Source organism: Chenopodium quinoa, unplaced genomic scaffold (assembly GCF_001683475.1).
Source record: "Chenopodium quinoa cultivar QQ74 unplaced genomic scaffold, ASM168347v1, whole genome shotgun sequence".
Classification (NCBI taxonomy): domain Eukaryota; kingdom Viridiplantae; phylum Streptophyta; class Magnoliopsida; order Caryophyllales; family Amaranthaceae; genus Chenopodium; species Chenopodium quinoa.
Genome location: NW_018744143.1, coordinates 2,657,328 through 2,679,244, shown reverse-complemented (window position 1 = coordinate 2,679,244; position 21,917 = coordinate 2,657,328). Strand labels below are relative to the sequence as shown.

The window sequence follows — 21,917 nt, the reverse complement described above, 5'->3', positions numbered from 1 at the left end:
GTGCTTTTAATCGCTTGATTTATATCCTTAGTTGTAGTTTACTTGTTAATAGTCTCCCTTTCGACTACCGATTTCGAATTAGCTTAGGTATTAAAGTCTTTAGCAATTAATACTCCGTTCTTTGTGGACCGAACCCTTACTTGTCATTATGCTTGGTTTGTGAGGAGTTTGTTAATAATGTGTTTGATGGAGTGTAGAATGTGCGACCGTTTTAACGCTTGTTAGTTAGCAACCCACTTAATGAAATATTTGCACACCTCGAAACTCGAGTAAACATTTCAATCATCAAAATTACAATTGATGCCCAAAACGCATGAAATTAGTCTTTTAGTCCTTAAAAGCCCATACCCAACAATGATGATGCCTTCTTGTGAATATTCATAGAGCCCAACAACAACCAGCTTCTCATGCTTGAACATTCACACCACATGAATGACCAAATATAGAGTTCAACTGAGAGCTGATAAGTCTACCATAAAGCGTTAATTTCATGAAAAGTCTTCTACAGACAGTAAAAGCTCATATACAGAATATTAACCTTATCACAATACAGACCACATCTACGCCTGCATCCCATGTTATTCAAGGAAGAGAAGAAGAGCAATTCGTTTATGCTGCTTCTTCAAATTGATGTAAAATAATAGTATTTAAAACACTACTAATAAGGCACCGACAAGAAAGTCACGCCTCACAATAAATGGTTTATTTGTTGCTTTTACTAAAATTGCATGCAACAAATCAGCAAGCAATGTCTGAACTTTACTCCTCATCTAAAATTTAGCACGGATTGCTATAGCCTATTCTCATATCCCATTTGCTTATACAAAACAAGGTCAAGTATGCTTCCATTCAAATATGGCAAATATGATTAAAACAAGCCCAAAAGACAGGCTACTGGTCTTCTATTCACCAGGTAAGAATGAGGAGAATAAGCAAAACAGAATGCCTCACTCATAGTTTCATCCTCAGTAGCATGAACTCACAAACTATAAAAAAAATCACTTTCTCCCAAAAACTCCCGTTCCCATGAAACTTCTAGCAAAATTTATAGCAAGTTAGCAACCCCACATAATGATAAATTTGCACGCCTCGAAACTCGAGTAAATATTTCAATCCTCAAAATTACAATTGATGCCCAACACACAGAAAATTATTCCCTAACAGTCCATACCCAATAATGTCCATATCAATATACAATCTTCTACTTCATAACAATCCAAAAAAGGGCTATACTCCTAAATTATAATCACCCATAACACCAAAACAAATAACATACATATATTTGCTACACATAAAATAAAACTACAATCTTTGATACAAATTGCACAAATTAAACTAATCATATAATTGTCTAAAATTACCTTTATGAAGCTGAAGCATAGGACTCTTGAACCGGCAATCGGCCCGAAACCAACCACTCTCGAGCGTCCACTCCGGTGTCCGTTCAGCATCATTTTCTCTCTCCTCCGCAGCAACCATCTTAGGCGGAGGAGTTGGATCAATTACTTCATCCGAAGCATCATCGACGTCAAGGGAGAAGTAATCGGTTGCGGCGGTGTCAGTGGAGGCGGGCTCCAATGACGTAAGAGAGATTTCATTGCGGAACACTACGTAGTCGCCGGCGTCTTCGCCGCCGGCAATGGTGGTTTCAACGGCGGGGGAGGGAGGAAGGAAAGGGCTTAGGGTTTCATAGGAGTATTCGCCAACCGCCATTGCAATTGATTTGGATCTTCTTTGCTCCTTCAGTTTCATACAGTACTGAATACAGTGAAAAAGAGTTCCGTTAAGTTGGGAAAAAACTAGGGTTTTTCTTTTGCTTTGGTTTTTTTTAGGGAGAGTAATAATTTGTGAAAACTTTATATTAATAGTTAACTGCAACTAAACCTGGACATCGTGTCGTGTCGGGCCGTCGCGGGCCGTGCCTGGCGGGCCACGGTCATCGACGTGGCGGCGTGCCCAGGTATTCGTGTCGTGTCGTGTCGGCGATTTTCAAAGGCCAGCCCACAGCTTGGCACGGCTTTCGTGCCTGGCGGGCTCGTGCCGTGCCAGCCTGCGTGCTGGCCTGGCGGGCTGGTATGTCGAGCTGGCCTGTTTTCAATTTTTTTTATTTTTTTAATAAGTTATAAAATTATAACTTATATTAATACCTCCGGTTTTTTTATGTGCAACTTTGAGCCATATTGCGGTTCACGAAGCAAAAGATTGAAGGGTAAAGTTTAAGAAAGTATAATGGTGATTAATATATTATAGGAATATGTAATTAAGGTGGAGAGAGAATATTTGGATAATTAATCAAACCACCCACTTCCACCACCAAAACCAGCCACCGCCGCCGCCGCCCTTCACCACCACTACCACCCCCACAAAACCACCACCATCCTCACGTCTTTCCCTCCTTTTTCCGGCAGCCCCCTCCCTAACCAAAAAACCCAGAAATCTAATATTCCCCTCCACCACCAGCCCCGACCACCTCCAACCCAGACCCACCCCCAGACCACCTAAAAATCCGGCAGCTCCACCCACACAGTCACCCCACCGTAACCAACTCACCATACTAACCCTAACCGAAAAAATCGAACAAAATCCCAAAAAAAAACCCAGAAATTTTGAAAGTAAAAAAATTGTAGATCTACGTAGAAAATTAACAATGAAACGGAAAATTAACAATAGAAATACAATAATCAACAATAAAAATTAACAATAAAACGGAAAATTTACAATACAAAAACATACAATAAGCTTACAAAACGGAAAATTAACAATAAAAATTGTAGATCTACAATAATCAACAATAAAAAATGAAACAAAAACGAAAAACGAAACAAATCGGAAGTGTAGATCCCATTTTGCAGCGGCGAATTTCGTTGTCGAATTTCGTTGCCTGCTTGAACTGAGATCATTGTAATGGCGAGGATGAAGATGGTGAAGGTGAAGGTCCACCTTGAAGGTCCTCCCATGGCAGAAGAATGTTCTAGAAATTGGAGTTTGTGGGGTTTGTTTTTCTGGTGAGAGGGTGGTGGAAGAAGTGGCTTATAATGGGAAGTAGTGTTAGTTGCTGAATTGTGATGAATTGAGTGAATGTGAGAAATTGGGGTGTTTGGGAGTGAATTGGTGGGTATATCCTGACATTTTTGGAGAAGAGAGAAAGAAGAAGAAGATGGAGGAGAGAAAAAGAAGAAAGAAGAAGATGAAGAGGGTGAATGGGTGGTGGGTAGATGAGTAACTGGGTGGGTAAAATTAGGTTAATGATTTTAGATTAGATAAAAAAATTATTGTGATTAAAATAAGATAAGGGTAACATTAAGAAAATCTGAATTTTTAAGTAAGGGTAAATTTGTAATTTTCAGGTTTTTGTTTACTAAAAATAGAAAGAAAATAGAAAGTTGCACATAATAGTGAACGGACTAAAATGGCAAAAGTTGCACATAAAAAAAAACAGAGGTAGTATATCAATGTTTATAACTTATATTTTATAAAATTATAATTATAACTTATAAGTTATAAATTTATAACTTATAAGTTATAAAATTATAATTATAACTTATAAGTTATAAGTTACAAAATTATAAGTTATAAAATTTATTAAGTTGAATATTTATGTTTTATTATTTTTTATATTCAATATTTATATCTATATATTTAGTTTATACTATTACTTGTAAATTTAATGTTTATGATTTATTAAATATATTTTTGTATTATTAATTGGTTTAATTTTGTTTTTGTTATATTAATTTACAAATTATAACAAAACGGGAAAAAAAAGGCAAATTGGACTTTGGATGTGAATAATACATACTTCATATTATTATACTTGAGTTGAGAAAACTGTACAATGATAACAATGATAAAAATCGTACAATGATGGTATTAAACAAAAATTGGATAATGATAATATTGATAAATGATAATGATTAAAATCGTACAATATACAAAAATTGTCTATTCTTCTTCTTGTTGTTGCTCGTCGTCGTCGTCTTCGTCTTCGGCTTCGGCTTCATCGGCTAGTTGGATAGATTGGGAACTAGCCGACCCAGAAGCATAGGTTCCTTCGTCGTTATCGTTGTCCTCGTAAGAACGGTCTTGTGAGCGATTTTCCGCATCCAACCAATCTTTGAAACACACGCACATTTCTAGTGTTTCGAGTTTTAGACTTGTTCTTCTATCGTCCAGAACCCTCCCGGATGCGCTGAAAGCTCGTTCGGAGGCAACAGAGGAGACCTGGATGCCAAGAATGTCTTATGCCATTGCCGCCAAAAATGGATGCTTCCCACCTTGTTGTTTCCACCATGCAAGGAGGTCGAGGCTGTTTATCTCATCGTCGTCCATGCCTTTGGTGAATTCGTAACTCAGGTACATCTGCAACTCCGAGACGTCGCTTTGCGATCTCCTAATTGATGAATCACTGGAAAACCTTGAAATCAAGTTAGTAGCTTGTGAAAATAAATGTTTGGCCTTCTTACTTACGTTTTCTGATGGTTGGGAAGGGCCTGAGCGAGGAACGATGCCATATTTGATTTCATAGACTCTATATAAAGCAAAAAACTGATCCTTCACATGAGTCTTATAGGTTTCTACATCATTGTCATGAGCCATGCATTGAAAATAAACGTCAACTAACATAAATGTGTTTTCATACTTTTGCATAGGATCTAATATGGAAGCAAAAATATAAATCAAAGGAATTTCACTATAATATTTACGCCACTTTGTTTCCATTGCTGGAAGCTAAGATACTAATCATAATCACTTTGGTTGCGATGATCAGCGAAAAGTTGGGCGAGTAAACATGCATTAGAAAGAAAGTTTTGAGCACAAGGCTTGTAAACAGAAGAAAAACAAAACGTCATGTTATATAATAACTATAAAAATTGCATATATCTTTCACAGTTACACCAATCATCCTCATATAAAGCATTTTGTGGAAATTTTTGGTTGTAAAATATTGTTAACGGATTCTTGTACTCAATTGCCTTGGTTAACATGTCGTAGGTGGAATTCCACCTAGTTGGGCAATCGGTTTTAATTTTTATTGCCCTTATCTTTTGTTGTTTTAGAAAACGTTTCCATTCTTGGTATCTCATGTTTGAGCTATTAATAGACATAATAGCATCTCTGATTTTGCTGTAGTATGGGCCAATTGCCCGAATTCCATCCTTTACACATAAGTTAAGTACATGGCAAACACATCTAGTATGAAGAGCATCACCATCTAATATTACATCGGTTAAGTTTTGTTTGACATGATTAGTTGTGTATGTCATAGAGGTTGCATTGTCAAAAGTCATTGACATTATTTTGTCTCGAATGTTGTATTCGTTTATTGCTTCCATTAAATGGTGAGCAATGTTAATGTCGGTGTGTGGGTATTCTAGCATTTTGAAATGTATTATTCTTTTTTGTAACAACCATTGATCATCTACCCAATGGCAAGTCACACATAAATAGTGATATTTATAACCACTATCCCAAGAATCGGCTGTTAAAGACACTCTACAGTTAAGTCTACTTAATTCATCTTGTAACCGGGCTTTGTACTCTAGGAAATTTTTCATTGCGGCGGAATGAACGGTTTTCCTAGAGATTCTTTTATGTTGGGGTTGTAGTGCTTTGTTAATGTAGGTGTTAAATGGGTCACTTTTCGAGAATAGAAAAAGGTTGTTCGGCGTGTACTATCATTTTCCCTAGTTCATCCCTATCCCTCTCATAGTTGTAGGTGAAGTTGTGTGGATGGTATTGGGAAATTTTGGGCTGGGTTGGATCACTAGCTGGTTTTGCACAAGCATTCATGTGTCTAGTTAAGTGTCCCGTCCCGGATTTGGATAGTGCCGAGAATACAACATTACATGTTTTACATTTTCCATGTGTTTGGGCTTTATTTAGGAGGAAATGACGCCATACTCACTCTTTCGGTTTTTCAAAAGTAGCATCTCACTTTCGGTTAACCATTCATGATGTGTGTTTGGGTTAGTAGTAGAAAAAGGGGTAGAACCGGCGACATTTTGGGTATCTTCTTGGCTACTTTGGCTAGAATAATAGTTTTGTTGATCACCAAAATAATTAGGTGGGAATTGATGTGGTGGTGGAAATTGGTTTGGTGGTGGAAATCCCGACATATTATAAGGTTGAAAACCGAAAGATCTGGAAGTACCATCATGCCTAAATGACTCATAGCCCGGAGGGGGAGTAACCGGGGTCATTGGTTGGACTCGGAATTTGGGGGCTCGTTGTATTAGGTGATTCCCTAGAACTACTACTACGGCCAAGTCGGCCTTTCCCCTTCCTAGATGATGGGTTGTTCAATGCCATAATTAACAATTAGATTTTTAATAAAAACTGATTAACAATAATAATAATTAATAACAACAATTTTAACAATAAAAATAACAATTATAATAATTAATAACAACAATTATAACAATAACAATAACAACAATAATAAATAATAACAATAATTGTAATAATAATAGTAATTAATTAGAACAATTATAACAATAACAATAACAATTAACAACAATAATAATTAAACAAGATTATTCTAATAATAACAATAAAACAATAATAAATTAAAGATTAGTTTAGATCTTACAACCGTGCTTCAACGCTCCACTAATTACGATTACGAAGTTTTTAATTTTTTCTGATATTAGGAAAATAATTAGAGATATAAGAGAATTATTAGAGAATATAAGAGATTAAGGATTATTAGAGATTTAGAGAATATAAGAGATAAGAAGAAGAGATTGTGACTTTGTGAATTGGGAAGTGAATGGAAGTGGGTATTTATAGGGAATTTGGGGAGGGATTTGAAAAATTAGCCGTTTTTTTTTTAATTAGTCGTTGGATTAAAACGGTAATATTACCGTTGCAACGTTCGACACGCGGGCCATGCCTGGTGACTGTGCCACGTGTCGGGCCAGCACGCCGGGCCCCGGCCGTGCTCATGCCGGGCCCCGGCCGTGCTCATGCCGGGCCGTGCCTGGAAAACCAGAAGGTTGTCTGTGGCACGGCCCGTGGCACGAAGTCCGATTGGCGTGCCAGGCTGGGCTTGGGGTCGAGCCGTGTCGTGCTCCGTCGAAGGGCGGGCCTTGCCGGGCGGCACGCGGGCCACCCCGGGCCGTGCCCAGCTTTAACTGCAACTTTGGAATTTTTTATATATCACAAATAATATCAAAGTTGTAAATAACCATTAACGTAGGTATTATTAGTATCTATTTTCGATGTACAGTACTTGTTTTAACACTAGCCTTCTGGCTCGTGCAAGGTATAATTTATTTCTAATTATACAATAAAAAATTTAGTTTATAATATATTTTTATTGGAAAAAGGGAATAGTTTATAAATGAGAAGAAGAGGTGAAAATTGAATGTAATTGTAATTGAAGAGGTTAAAATTTAATGTAATTTTTTATATTAAGTTGGTGGAAAGTGAACCAAACAACATTCATAAATGAATTGAACTAAAGCTAGTGTTTTCTTTTTAATATGAGAAAAGGGATTAATTTAAGAAAGGTTAAATGAGGTGACATATGACATTGGTGAAAAAAATTAGATTTACATGCGACATGATGAGAATGATGGTTTGTGTTTTTAAATACTAAAGTATAGATATAGATATAGATGTGCATAAAAAAGAAAAAATTGGCAAAAATACGTACTTCGTAAATCTTTACCCAGTCTTCTTAAATATAAGGGTGTATGCTTATGGGTGGCTCTACGAGTTCGTGATAAAATCGAACTCGACTCCATGGCTTGGTGGATTTAAAATCTTAGACGAACCCTTATTGCCATGAGAATTTTTTGGGTTGGTAAAGTATAAATCCCCAGGGCTACCTATATATGTAGAACACATAGTATTGTGGCAAAATAGGTAAGCTAAAATGCATATGCATATGTGACAATGTCAATTAAAACGCAAGAATACAATTCAAGAATTTTTCAAGTCTCATCCACTCATCTCAATTCAATATCAATCACTCAATTAATAAAAAAACCAAGAATCCTCCCCAATGGAGTCGCCAAATTATAGTCGTCGATTAAAGCGCGCCTACTTAAGCATGTTGTGAATATGCTGGGCAATCTTAGGAAGCGTGATTTGACATATACGATTAGGGACGAAAAAGTAGTGAGCCGCCAACATATTTTTAAAGGAACTTGTAAATCATTCACGGATCATTTTAAGGCAATCACGATAAAGGACAATGTTAGGCAACAATGATTGACCCTGAAAGTTATACCCCATTCATAATCCATGAGATTACTAACTCCATATGGTTTGGAACAACAAATTGAGGATCAGGGATGATGGTACGAAGTGAGTCATGATATCAAATGAGAAATGAGGTTCGTAACTCTAGAATTGAGGTGCCGCTAAAAGGAAAAAGTACCGCGACACGGCACGGGTACCGTGGCGCGGTACTCATACCGTATAGTGGTATCAAATTTTATCATTCAGAGATAAATACATATAAAGACAAAACCCTGGAAACACAAGTACCGTGTTATGGTAGTGTTACCGTGGCGTGATACCCTTTACCGAGTCACGGCACACGTGCCGTGGCACGTTACTTTCCCAGTTTTGTTAAATGTTGTTTAAATGAAATATTATCTGATTTTTCATAAAACAAGTGATAATTAGGCGTCATTCTGGACTCATTTTAGGTTAGGGTTTTTCTGATTTTACCATTTAGGATCAATTAATAATTAAGTAAGTGGATAAAAAAAGGGATCGGGCTAGAAAGAGGTTTAGACAAAGATAAAATGAATGTTTGGGCTATTGATAACTTGTTATTTGGTATGATTTTAGGGTAGTTTTGAACTTTATTTTCGTTATTATTCGGTATCAAAGTTCATTATTTATCTTATTTTTATGCAAATTTTTTACCATCCATGCTTCACGGGTTGTTTGTGTTTTTGATGTAATGTAACTATTTTTAGCACTATGAAGGCAAACAAGCGTGAGTGAGCAAGGAGCTAAGGAGAAAGGTAAACTTGGTTAATAGAGCTATGGAGGAAGAAGGATGAGTGCCTTAAAGAGAAATGAAAGCTTTTGAAAAGCCTTGAAGGGTTGTTTGCACAAGGGTCAACTTCAACTGGCCATAGCTTTTGTTCTACTCAACAGTTTGAAGTGATTCAAATTGGAGATTGAAATTCGTCTCAAGAACTTTCTAGCGATTGGTCACATTTTCATTTTTGACAAGAATTAAAGAAGTTACAGCCTCCCAAAGTCAAGCTATTCAGGCAGGGGTTTTTGCACGGGCGTGCAACAAAAAGGCACGTCCGTGCAGACCTGCTTTAGACTTGGAAGTCGGTTCTGCCTTATTTTCACCTCTCTTGCACGACTGTGCCAACTTTGGCACTCCGTGCAGAGCCTTGCACGTCGTGCCTAAGTTGGCACGTCCGTACAAGCCTGTTTCCGGGCCTTAAATTTTCATCCAGTATTCTTATATATATTCCAATTATTAATATAAGACAATGAGTTGTCCTATATTCTCATAAGTAGAAATTAGAATATTTTTAAAAGTATACAATAACATAAATCAAACAAATTCCGATCCACATAATTACATTTTATCTCACTTATATATCACATAATATATATAGTTGAAATTAAGTGTATGTGACTAATTATAGTTTCAAAGAGTGTCAACTAATTTAGATTAAAACGGAGATATATATATTAATTAAGTACAATTAAAATAGGTAGCTCATCATTCCGAAGTGAGCAAGCTAAGCCCCTCACGGTCCCATGCTCACCGCTCACGGGATCAAATGCTAGTAAAAGCCCCCAATATACTTCCATGGAATTATCCAAGTAGTAAGACATCTTAGCTTATCATGTACTAGTTCACTAATTGAAGAAAAAGGAAAATATGGAAAAAAGTACTACATACATAGTATCTAGTTGCAAGCTAATCAAAATTTCTGACTCTTTCAATCCTTACGTATGTAATAACATAAGATAAAAGGTAGATGTATGTCTTTTGTAGGCATATAGCCAATAATTATTCATTGACTACATAGTAAGGTTAGACGAAAGTCAACATATGTATAGGTCCTTGTCAACAAGGAATTTTTGACAATGAGTGACTTAGATTCATAAGGAAATTACACACACCATATAAACTACATACAAACAAAAATGGTAGATGTGACATGCATTTGCATCTTGCAACCTAATTAAAGTGTTACAATCAAAATTCATATATTAAGTACCAAATTAAAGTCTATACTACTAGTAGAAGTTTTGGAAAAAAAAAAAATTGGTTAGGGTGTGCAAAAATAAATCCAATATACATTAGATAATTTATTTACTTATTAGTTTGTTTGTCATGAATTTGATTTAGGTCGTCTGAGTTTTTTTTTAATAATAATAATAATAATAATATCTATGCATAAATAAGTTATAGATTTAAGTTTAAAGTAGAAAGGAAAATATTTCAGTGAATTAAATATTTTCTAATATTTTTTAGAAAAGAAAAAAAAAACCCGAAATTTTTTGTTGGGAATTCATTAACTAGATTGTGACATGTGTTATTTTTTTTATTCATCTTTAGTATATAGTTATAGATAGATTATAGAAATAAATTAGGTTAAAACCCGTGCAATGTACGATTTATATAAAATCTATTTGTACATTTTAAAAAATAGATAAATATAAATAAGAATTATGCACCTTGTACAAATATATTGTAATTTGAAAATTTTATATTTTCATCAAAATTATGATATAATACATGGTCAACGTTGCCTAATACATATTTGAATGTAGGAGTCTATTTATTAGTGTGTTATTTACAATTGTTTCGTGTTTTTTAAGATAAATTGAAAGATTGTAGTTGTAATGTGGAAGCTTCTGATATGTTCATTTTATATAGTGTTTTATCCCCGTTCCTTGGTCATAGTTAGGAATATTTTTGGCTATTTAGAGCTACTTTATTACTAATATGCGTTTTCTAGTGTTTCCGTAGTTGTGGTATTGGTTTATAGGAAATTGCAGATTTTGAGCATTTCCTCGGACTTATTTGAGCCACTACGAGCATTGGAGTATGAACGCATTACTATGATCACATTCCGAAGCCCAAGGCCGCGTTAGAGCGATCAAACCGGTGATTAAGGGCTCGGTGAAGAAAAAGAGTTCAAGGCAATGGATCGTGTTTCAAGACTCAAGAGGAAATTTGTTTGGGCCTAGAAAATAGCCCAATTGAGGATCCCAAGTGAAGAAGCCCCTTGCCCGAGAGCTCGCTCGACCGGTTAAGCCCTCGTCCTGAGGCGCGCCCGGCCGAGCGAGGCATATAGAAGAGAAGTCCTTCGCCCTGTCTCGCGCCCGACTGGGCGCGAGTGAAGAGTTATTGAAGAAAAAGGCGCGCCCGATCGGGCGAAGCCTCGCCCGACCGGACGCGTGTAATTATTAAGAGTTTCAGCGATTTTAGTCTTTCTTTAATGAGGATTTTGAGGCTTTTGTATAAATACGTTTTGTTTTTAGAGAGTGAATTACGTTTTCATTAGCGAAAATTCCAAATTTTAGTTTGAGGCGTTGATTAACATTCTTGCCTTCTTTCCATACTTTTATTTTATGCAATTCATCATTTGCGTTTATTTTTGTAACGATTTCTTTTCCTTTTTATTTTCAGTAATTTAATTGTTTTAATTAATTATGTCTTGTTTAATTGTTTTACTTAGCTTAGATTTAATTATGTGTGAGTAGTTTTATCTCTAGGGTTGTGGGGATCCATAAATAATATGAAGGGGTAAATTATTATTGTTGGTTGTTAATGCTTGATTGATTTCCTATTGATTGAGTTAATATTATGCAATTAGATTTGGCCAGGTTTAATTGTATGAGTTATGCAATATCGATTCGAGACTCGAGAGATGAGAATTAATGTTTAAGCTTAGTTTCAATAGGCAGGTTATTTATAAATGGTTAAGTCAAGATTCTAGAGATGCAATTTAATACCGGTAGATTAATTATGTGATTATAATACGTAAAGAAAGCCCTTTATGATATGATTAATTTATGCATTGATGATTGCTTGTTGTGTTTTACCCTGAAGTATTGTTTATTGGTGAACCTATACCCTAAACTTTTTATTATTGATTTCCTCCCTTATTTAATCTGCTTTAGTTTAATTATTAGTTTGATTCTCACAAAAACAATTTGATTACTTGATAATTTAGATTATATTAATTAATTAGGAATGAAAGACCTGTTTATCTGTGGATTCGACCCTACTTCCCTATCTATATTAGTTAGTGATTTTAGGAATTACTTTTGATTAGGTGATACGACTTTAGCCCGTCAGCTTTTAATATTCAAATTTCAAAATTGTTAAATATGGTAACTAAAAAAAAAAGATGACATCATCCTTGCATTTAAGCGGGAAATTTTTTATTATGAGAGTGATATATGGACAGTGATAACATCAACAACGTTTTATTTTATTAATAGTTAATAGATTTTTCATTCAATCTTTATCCCTTTCCTTATTAAATATTCTCTTAATCACTTTAATGACGTTCTAGATATTAAGTTGTTAGTTGGCAAGGACATCTTATCGTTTTAAAAATCTCCCAAAAATTAGAAATTAAATGGGGATGTTTTTTTTTTTTTTTTTTTCAAACCAATCAAATATAAAGGGCTTCAAATATAAAAAATCAACATTTTTTTTTACTAATCAACATAATGGGTTTGGAACACTAGTTGCTTATATGTGTCGTAAGTAAAATATAACAATTCTTCAAAAAAATAAAATAAAAAAAGAAGTAAAATATAACATTTAGGAAAAAGTGAAAAATACAAAGCACCTCTCCAATTCTTTTTTTTTTTTAAAACATAAAAGAGAAGACATTATATTAATAGGCTAAATGCCAAAGATTAATTACAAGCTGCATCCCATTTTATACAGGTGAAAATTTGATGCAGAACAAAATCAGACCAACATTATGGTCTATTTTATACTTCAAATAAATGATACCCATTTTAACGTAAAATTTGTTTCAATGCTTTATAAGAATTACAATAAAAGTAGTTTCCACCACATATTAAAAACAATAAAGTAGATCAGTGTTTTAGTTATTGTTATTATTGTTATTATTATTTTTAATTTTTTTTTGATGCAACAATCAATATATTATTTTAACCTTGTTAATTCTTAATATGACTACTTTATCTAAGGGTATCCGTTCGGTTTTCAGCTTGGATTAAGGCTAAATCTAATCCGATCCGAAATATAATTTGATTTTTCATTTTTCAAACCGATTCGATCCGAATTACGCGATCAATCCATCCGATCCAATCCGAATTAAAATATGTTAATTTATCTTCTTTAATAAAAAGACTAGTACAATAATATAATTTTAAAATACAATTATAAAAATAATATTTTGTCCAATACAAATCTTGAAAATAATCATGATTAACATAAATTGTTCTACTTCAAGTCAAAATAAATTTTTCAAAGTACAACTAAAAGGAAACATCATTAGTCCATTACAATTATTACTAATCTACATGCACTAAATATCAATAGCATAAACATACAAGCAGTAACTTTCATCTATATTAAGCTTAAGGCAGTATCAACTTTCAGCAGAATTAGAGCAGCAATTGGGCTAAATGTTTAAAGCCCAACCGTAAAACCCAGTTGTAAATCCCAGTTGTAAAACACAGCAGTCCATAATAAATTTGCTTACTTTTAAATTTTGGTGTTCGGTTTAGTTTGGATCCGATTAGGGTCAATCCGATCCAATCCGAAAATTCGAATTTTTAAAAAATCTCAATCTGATCCGATTTAATTTAAAGGTCGGATCCGATCCAAATTGAAAATTCTGTTTGCGTTGAATTGAATTTCGATTTTAATTCGAATTATGGAAACCCCTAACTTTATCTTCTAATGTGCTTTGATACTTTTTTTTTCTTACTTGGGCTACAATCCTACATTGTCCAACTCATTTCTGATTGTATGTTGTCGTGTTGAGCTGGATGCCTTTTCTTTTAACTTAGAATCCTAGATAGGGTCACGTGTAAGTTCATGGCATGCATAATAATGGTTGCTTCATAATTTATAAATCCATATCTATGATCTTTGTAATAATATATTTGAAGATATTTGTTGATTTTTTATTTTTTTTTATATTTTTTTAAGCTACCATTATTTTTACTATAATATTTACCCTTAAGAAACAATTAAGTTCATTACAAATCAAATGTTACCTTTAAATGAATTAGAATTACCGTAAAAATTACCCTTAATCGTATTTTAATAGAATTAACAAAAATATGTCCTATACAAAACTTATTACCAAAAAAGCATGCATAAAAATTTAGAAATCTAATAAAGAAATACACGCAACTAAAATATGATGGGATCAAATAAAGGTAGTAATAATAATCTCACTCTTATCTTTCAATGCTAAGATTGAAGAAACACAAAAAACCCAAAATTACAACAATACTAAACTTTAGTTTAAAAGGACCAACACCCCCCCCCCCCCCTATTTTTTTTTTCTTTTTTTTTGAAGCCACCCCCCACCATTTACTTGAACTCCACCAAGTAAATATTCATCTTTAGTATATATTTATAGATAGATTATGACACGTGTTATTTTTTTTTATTCATCTTTAGTATATATTTATAGATAGATTATAGAAATAAACTAGGTTAAAATCGGTGCAATGCATGGTTTATATAGAATCTATTTTTATAATTTGTACATTTTACAAAAAATGGATTATAAATAAGAATTATGCATCTTGTACAAAAATATTTGTAATTTTAAAATTTTAGATTTTCATCAAAATTATGATTTAATACATGGTCAACGTTGCCAAATACATATTTGAATGTAGGAGTCTATTTATTAGTGTGTTATTTACAATTGTTTCGTTTTTTTAAGATAAATTGATAGATTGTAGTTGTAATGTGGAAGCTTCTAATATTCAAATTTCAAAATTGTTAAATATGGTAGCTTCAAAATAGAAATGACATCATCCTTGCATTCGGGAAATTTTTATTATAAGACTGACATATGGATAGTAATGACATCAGCAACATTTTGTTTTATTAATAGTTAATAGATTTTTCATTAAATTTTTATCCCTATCCTTATTATATATTCTCTTAATCACTTTTATGACGTTCTAGATATTAAGTTGTTAGTTGGCAAGGACATCTTATCGTTTTAAAAATCTCCCAAAAATTAGAAATTAAATGGGGTTATTTTTTTATTTTTTTTTTCAAACCAATCAAATATAAAGGGCTTCAAATAAAAAAATCAACATTTTTTTGTATTATTTTTTTACCAATCAACATAATGGGTTTGGAACAGTAGTTGCTTATACGTGTCATAAGTAGAATATAACAATTAGGAAAAAGTGAAAAGTACAATACAAATTCTTTAAAAAGGCGGGTGTACGTTAATTTTTTGTAAAACGAGTTAAAGTTATGTTAAAAGTAATTAAAGTTACCCTTTATACTACAAAAGTTAAATTTTTTTATTAATAAATTTTATCTTATAAAAACTTGTAATGTATTAGATTAATCATATTAGTTTTTATAGTATGTAATTACGAATTTATAAGAAATTACACATTAAAATGAAATTCAAATCAACGATAAATTAAAAGTTACCCTTTAAGTGGTAAAAATTGCCATTAAAATAGTTAAAGTTATGCTCAAACTGACCGTTATACAATAAAATTAATGTACACCCATTGTACACAAGACTTATTGAAAATACAGAGCACCTCTCCAATTCTTTTTTTTTTTTTAAAACATAAAAGAGAAGACATTATATTAATAGGCTAACTGCCAAAGATTATTTACAAGCTGGATCCCACTTTATACAGTTGAAAATTTGATGCAGAACAAAATCAGACCAACACTATGGTCTATTTTATACTTCAAATAAATGATACCCAATTTAACGTAAAATTTAATTTAATGCCTTATAAGAATTACAATAGGATTAGTTTCCACCACATATTAAAAACAATAAAGTAGATATGTGTTTTAGTTATTATTATTATTATTATTATTATTATTATTATTATTATTATTATTATTATTATTATTACTATTACTATTATTATTATTATTATTATTATTATTATTTTTTTGATGCAACGATCAGTATTTCATTTTACTTGTTAATTGTTAATATGACTACTTCATCTAGGGTTGTCCGTTTAGTTTTCAGTTCGGATTAAGGCCAAAACTAATCCGATCTGAAATATAATTCGATTTTCCATTTTTCAAACCGATTCGATCCGAATTACTCAATCAATCCAAACCGATCCAATCCAAATTAAAATGTGTTAATTATATTCTTTAATAAATAGACTAGTACAATAATATAATTTAAAAATATAAAAATAATATTTTGTCCAATACAAATCTTGAAAATAATCATGATTAACATAAATTGTTCTACTTCAAGTCAAAATAAATTGTTCAAAGTACAACTATGAGGAAACATCATTAGTCCATTACAATAATTACTAATCTACATGCACTATATATCAATAACATAAACATACAAGCAGTAACTTTCAGCTATATTAAGCTTAAGGCAGTATCAACTTTCAGCAGATTTAGAGCAGCAATTGGGCTAAATGTTTAAAGCCCAATTGTAAAACCCAGTTGTAAAACACATCAGTCCACAATAAATTTGCTTTATTTTTAAATTTCGGTATTCGGTTTAGTTTGGATCCGATTAGGGTAAATCCGATCCAATCCGAAAATCTGAATTTTTAAAAAATCTCAATCTGATTCGATCCGATTTAAAGGTCGGATCCAATCCAAATTGATAGTTAAATTTGAATTGGATAAAATTTCGATTTTAATTTGAATTATGGAAACCCCAAACTTTATCTTCTAATGTGCTTTGATACTTTTTTTCTTATTTGGGCTACAATCCTACATTGTCCAACTCATTTCTGATTGTATGTTGTCGTGTAGAGCTGGATGCCTTCTTTTAACCTAGAATCCTAGATAGGTTCACGTGTAAGTTCATGTCATGCATAATAATAATTGCTTCATAATTCATAAATCCATATCTATGACCTTCGTAATAATATATTTGAAGATATTTGTTATTTTTTTTTATATATATTTTTTTAAGTTACCATTGTTTTTACTATAATTTTTACCCTTAAGAAACAATTAAGTTTATTACAAATCAAATGTTACCTTTAATGAATTAGAATTACCGTAAAAATTATCCTCAACCGTATAATAATAGAATTAACAAAAATATATCTTATACAAAACTTATTATTAAAAAAAGCATGCATAAAAATTTAAAACTCTAATAAAGAAATACACACAACTACAATATGATGGGATCAAATAAAGGTAGTAATAATAATCTCACTCTTATCTTTCAATGCAAAGATTGAAGAATCACAAAAAACCCAAAATTCCAACAATACTAAACTTTAGTTTGAAAGGACCACCCTCCACCATTTACTTTTTTTTTTTATTATTATTTTGAAGCCACCCCCCACCATTTACATGAACTCCACCAATTTTCTTTTCTTGAAATGTAGAAACTAGAAAATATTCTCTAAAAGCTAAACCCCACATAATTTATTTGTTTGTTTCATAACACTCCCACATAAATTGACAAAGCAATACACTAACTATAGACGATGATATAAAGCTAGACCTGGCAATCCTTACCTAACCCGAATGACCTGATTAGCGACCCAAAAGTTTACCCGAAAATGACCCGTACTCAAACTAACCCAACTCGACCCGAAATGGAGTTGACCCAAAATTGACCAGATGCCCAAAATGACCCGATCCGAATGACCCGAAACCCGAATTTGACCTGACCCGAAACTTGAAATGACCCAATCCGATTGTAACCTGAATTGATTGACCTGAATTGAATCGAAACCCGAAGTGACCCGACCCGAATTGACCTGACCCGAAGTGACCTAACCCAAAGTGACCCGAAGTGATTGACTTGAACAGACATGAAACCCGAAGTGACTCGAACTATAATTACCTTATACCATACCCGAAAGGCCAAAATGACTCGAACCAAAAAAAATTGGTATAATTTAGGACTAATTAGTTAATTTTTTTTTTATTTCTCTGTAAAATGATGTAATGGATTACATACATTATACTATGTAATTATTCATATTACCAAAGTTTTTCGAAATTGAATATTTTTATTAGGGGAAAAGATTAAAATTACTTAAGTAAATGCTCCAAGGAGCATTGTACAAAATCCAAAAGTAAACCAATAACTTCTCCTGTCCATACAAATCAGAGAGAGCATTAGACAAGCTAGAGAAACTGATAGCAGTAGGCATCCTCTAATGTAATCAAGTAGAGCTGGCCTGAATATCCTCTTCATAAGTGCAACCGCAAGGAGCAGAGTCATTGTTTGCCAATCATGTGCTCTACTTTAGTCACCATCATTAAATTTTGTACGAAATTATGAATTTGTAACTGACTAAATTACATATTTATAATTATTCTTGGCAATGACCATAGGCTGGAAAGTACAACTAACAATGTATAATAAATGGGTTATATCTTTCGGTTGGATGTAAATCTGGTCATCATATTCAAGTTTCGACTCCGAGAAAGAAAAATTCTAAGAAACTACCAGTGTAAATTTGGCATGTAATCCTAGAGCAACATGAATAAATTTATAAAACTATGAGTAGCATATAAACGAATTGGACATGTAATCCCAGAGCAACCTGTTTCCTCCCTTTTAACAAAACTAAAAGAAAAATCAGTTTTTCTCCATTAATCCATTATATATCTATATGCAATCATTGATGTGCAATCATTCCCCATTTTTTAAAGTTCTAACCAATTAAACAAAAGAATAAAAAAAAAATACACAATTACCTAACATTTCCCACTTGAGTTGAGAAGCCAAAGAATGGAGTAGATGCTTGAGCGGTTGAGCAAATCCAGGCGAAGCCTCGCTCGACCGGATGCGTGTATTTATTAAGAGTTTCATCGATTTTAGTCTTTCTTTAATTAGGATTTTTAGGCTTGAGTATAAATACTTTTTGTTTTTTAGAGAGTGGATTACGTTTTTTCATTACGCTTTTTCTCATTAGCAAAAATCCATATTTAGTTTAGAGCTTCGATTAACACTCATGTTTTCTCTCCATACTTTTGATTTATGCAATTCAGCCTTTTTGTTTAATTTGGTAACGATTACTTTTCCTTTTTATTTTCAGTAATTTAATTGCTTTAATTAATTATGTCTTTTTTAATTGTTTTGCTTAGCTTAGATTTTTTTTTTTTGAGAGAAAACAGTTAGTGCATTAATTGATAGAAAGAGAGTCCAATAGTACAAACGGGGAGATCTCATTCGTGACTGAGAATTCCCACAAATAATCTAGACTACTCGGCACTAACCTTGCTAAGTGATGAGCCACAAAATTCCCATCACGTTTTACATGAGACCAAACTATGGATGAAAAATCCGAACTAACGGAAGAAATGTCTTCTAAAACACCATCAATAGCCGCAAAGGAAAAGGATCCCTTTTTCATCTTTGTGACAAGCACAAGGGAATCAGCCTCCAAGACAATATCTCTGAGCCCATGAGCCTTAGCTTTCCTGATCTCGAACAGCGCTGCCTTTGCTTCTGCAATCAGAGGCTCCCAATTAGCTCAAACCCGTCTAACAGCTGAGAATAGGACGCAGCCCCTGCTATCCCTAGCAACGGCACCTAGTCCCACCCATCCATCCTCAGTAATTTTTGCGTCTACATTCACCTTCACAAGACCGAAAGAAGGAGGATCCCATTTCGACCTACTGGCTGGGGCAGAAGATGGAGAAATCCCCCCATAAATTCGTTCAGTATACTCCCCGAAGTCGGCTACCAACCTGCTGTGTCTGAGAAGGATGGCTTCGTCCGGATCCCACACGTTTTCAAATACCAATTTATTGCGACGAAACCATATGAACCAAGTGAGGAACAAGCATTTCTGGAACACCTCAGCCGAGAGATTTTTAGCCCAACCTAGAAGCACCTCACCAAAGGAGTCTGATGAAGTGAAAGGGAGAGCGTCATGGCAGCCACTCCTCCTCCATAATTGAAGTGATTTCGGACATAAGATCACAGCATGGATGGTTGTTTCGGGCATCGACTCACAGCAGGGGCATTGAGAGACATCTAAAAGATGTTTGTGAACCAGGAGGCTACGAGTGGGAAGAGTATTTGAACAGCACCTCCAAAGAAAGGGGTGGACCTTTGGTGATCTTTGCCTTCCATAATTCGACCCAGAAGTTCTCAAAGTGATCCAAATCGAGAGATTTGCCCAAAATGTAGGCTGATTTCACTGTGTAACACCCATCTTTCGACCATGCCCAGGTAAGGGTGTCATTGGGCAATTGCTCACTGATTGGGATGGCTAAAATCGCTGATTTGTCTCGGTCATTGAAGATGCTCTCGATCTTAGGTAGGTCCCAGGTGCATTGCTCTTTGTCAATAAGCTCCTCAACTGTCGAGCAAAGGTCCCTCCTACTATCCGTAGTAACAAATCGGCTCTCATCATCAATAAGCCAAGGATCCGACCAAACGTTAATGGTACGCCCATCTCCCACTCTCCAAAGCAAGCCTTCTTTCACAAGGGCCTTGGCGCTCCATAGACTTTGCCAAGGGTAGCTCGAAACAGGGCCTAAAGCAGCCTAAAAAATGGAAGTACTTGGATAGTATTTTGCTTTGAGTACCCTACTAACGAGAGAGTTTTCATTTGTTGCTAAACGCCACAGCTGTTTACCATGTAGAGCTATATTAAAGACCCCCAAATCTCTAAATCCCATTCCCCCAAGGAACTTAGGTTGACATAAAGACTCCAAACTTTTCCAATGCATCTTTCTACCCTTCTCATTTGTCCCCCACCAAAATCGGGCCATCATAGCGTGAATATCTTAGATGAGAGTATTCAGAAATCTATAGACACCCATTAAATGCGTCGGAATGGCTTGGACTATAGACTTGAGGAGAACCTCCTTGCCGGCTCTTGATAAAAGTTTCTCCTTCCATCCTTGGACCTTCTTCCAAATTTGGTCTTTCACGAAGGCAAAAACCGCTTTCTTGGATCTCCCCACCACCGTCGGCAAACCAAGATAGTTGGTGTGACTATCCACCATTTCCATCCCAAGAATGGAGCTAAAAGTGATTTTGGACGATAGAAGAACTCCTTTGCTAAAAGACACCTCCGACTTCTCCAAATAATTTTTTGCCCGGATGTTGCTTCATATTTGTTGAGTATGTCAACAATGATAGAACATTCCTGTCGAGTGGCTCTAGTAAACAAAGGCTATTGTCTGCAAAGAACAAATGTGTAATTTTCGGACCGTTTCTACTAGCCCGAGCTCCATGAATCAATCTCTTCTCTGAAGCTGCCTGTAACATTCTTGATAAAACATCAGCAACTAGAATGAAAAGATAAGGGGATATAGGATCACCTTGCTTAAGACCTCTGGTCGGAATGAGGGGGTCCGAAGGGACTCCATTGATGAGGAACGAGTATCTCACTGTGGAAACAAAAGACATTATCATGTCCACCCAGGCTCCTGCAAACCCAAGCTTAGTCAGAAGGCGTCTCAGAAAGTCCCACTCAACCCTATCATACGCCTTACTCATGTCCAACTTCATTGCAATCGCCCCACGTCTACCCTTCGATCTTTTCTTCATGGTGTGGAATAATTCAAGGGCAATTAGAGCATTGTCAGTTATCAGACGTTTAGGAACAAATGCACTCTAATTTTCTGTGATCATGGAATGAAGATGGGGTTTTAGTCTGTTGGCCACTGATTTTGAGGCCAACTTATAGAGAACATTACAAAGAGCGTTCGGTCGGAACTGTGAGATGCATGTAGGCTTTTGAACCTTCGGGATGAGGGCTACGTTGGTGCGGTTTAT

At 34.2% G+C, this 21,917-nt stretch overlaps 2 protein-coding genes across 2 annotated transcripts in view; both read right to left on the bottom strand.

Moving 5' to 3' along the window:
- The window catches only part of LOC110693272 (non-canonical poly(A) RNA polymerase PAPD5-like), a 35,989-nt gene extending 34,127 nt beyond the window's left edge, over positions 1-1,862 (bottom strand). The window contains exon 1 of the mRNA XM_021870435.1: positions 1,362-1,862. Coding sequence (XP_021726127.1) covers positions 1,362-1,752 — 391 coding nt within the window. The 5' untranslated portion in view covers positions 1,753-1,862. The remainder of the gene's footprint in view (positions 1-1,361) is intronic.
- A 16,347-nt stretch (positions 1,863-18,209) lies between these two features.
- LOC110693311 lies at positions 18,210-20,133 on the bottom strand. The gene is made up of 3 exons (XM_021870468.1): positions 19,716-20,133; positions 19,400-19,631; positions 18,210-18,267 (listed from the first exon to the last, which is right to left on the bottom strand). The coding sequence occupies exons 1-3, from the start codon at positions 20,131-20,133 to the stop codon at positions 18,210-18,212; spliced, it is 708 nt and encodes a 235-aa protein (XP_021726160.1).
- Between the last annotated feature and the right edge of the window lie 1,784 nt (positions 20,134-21,917).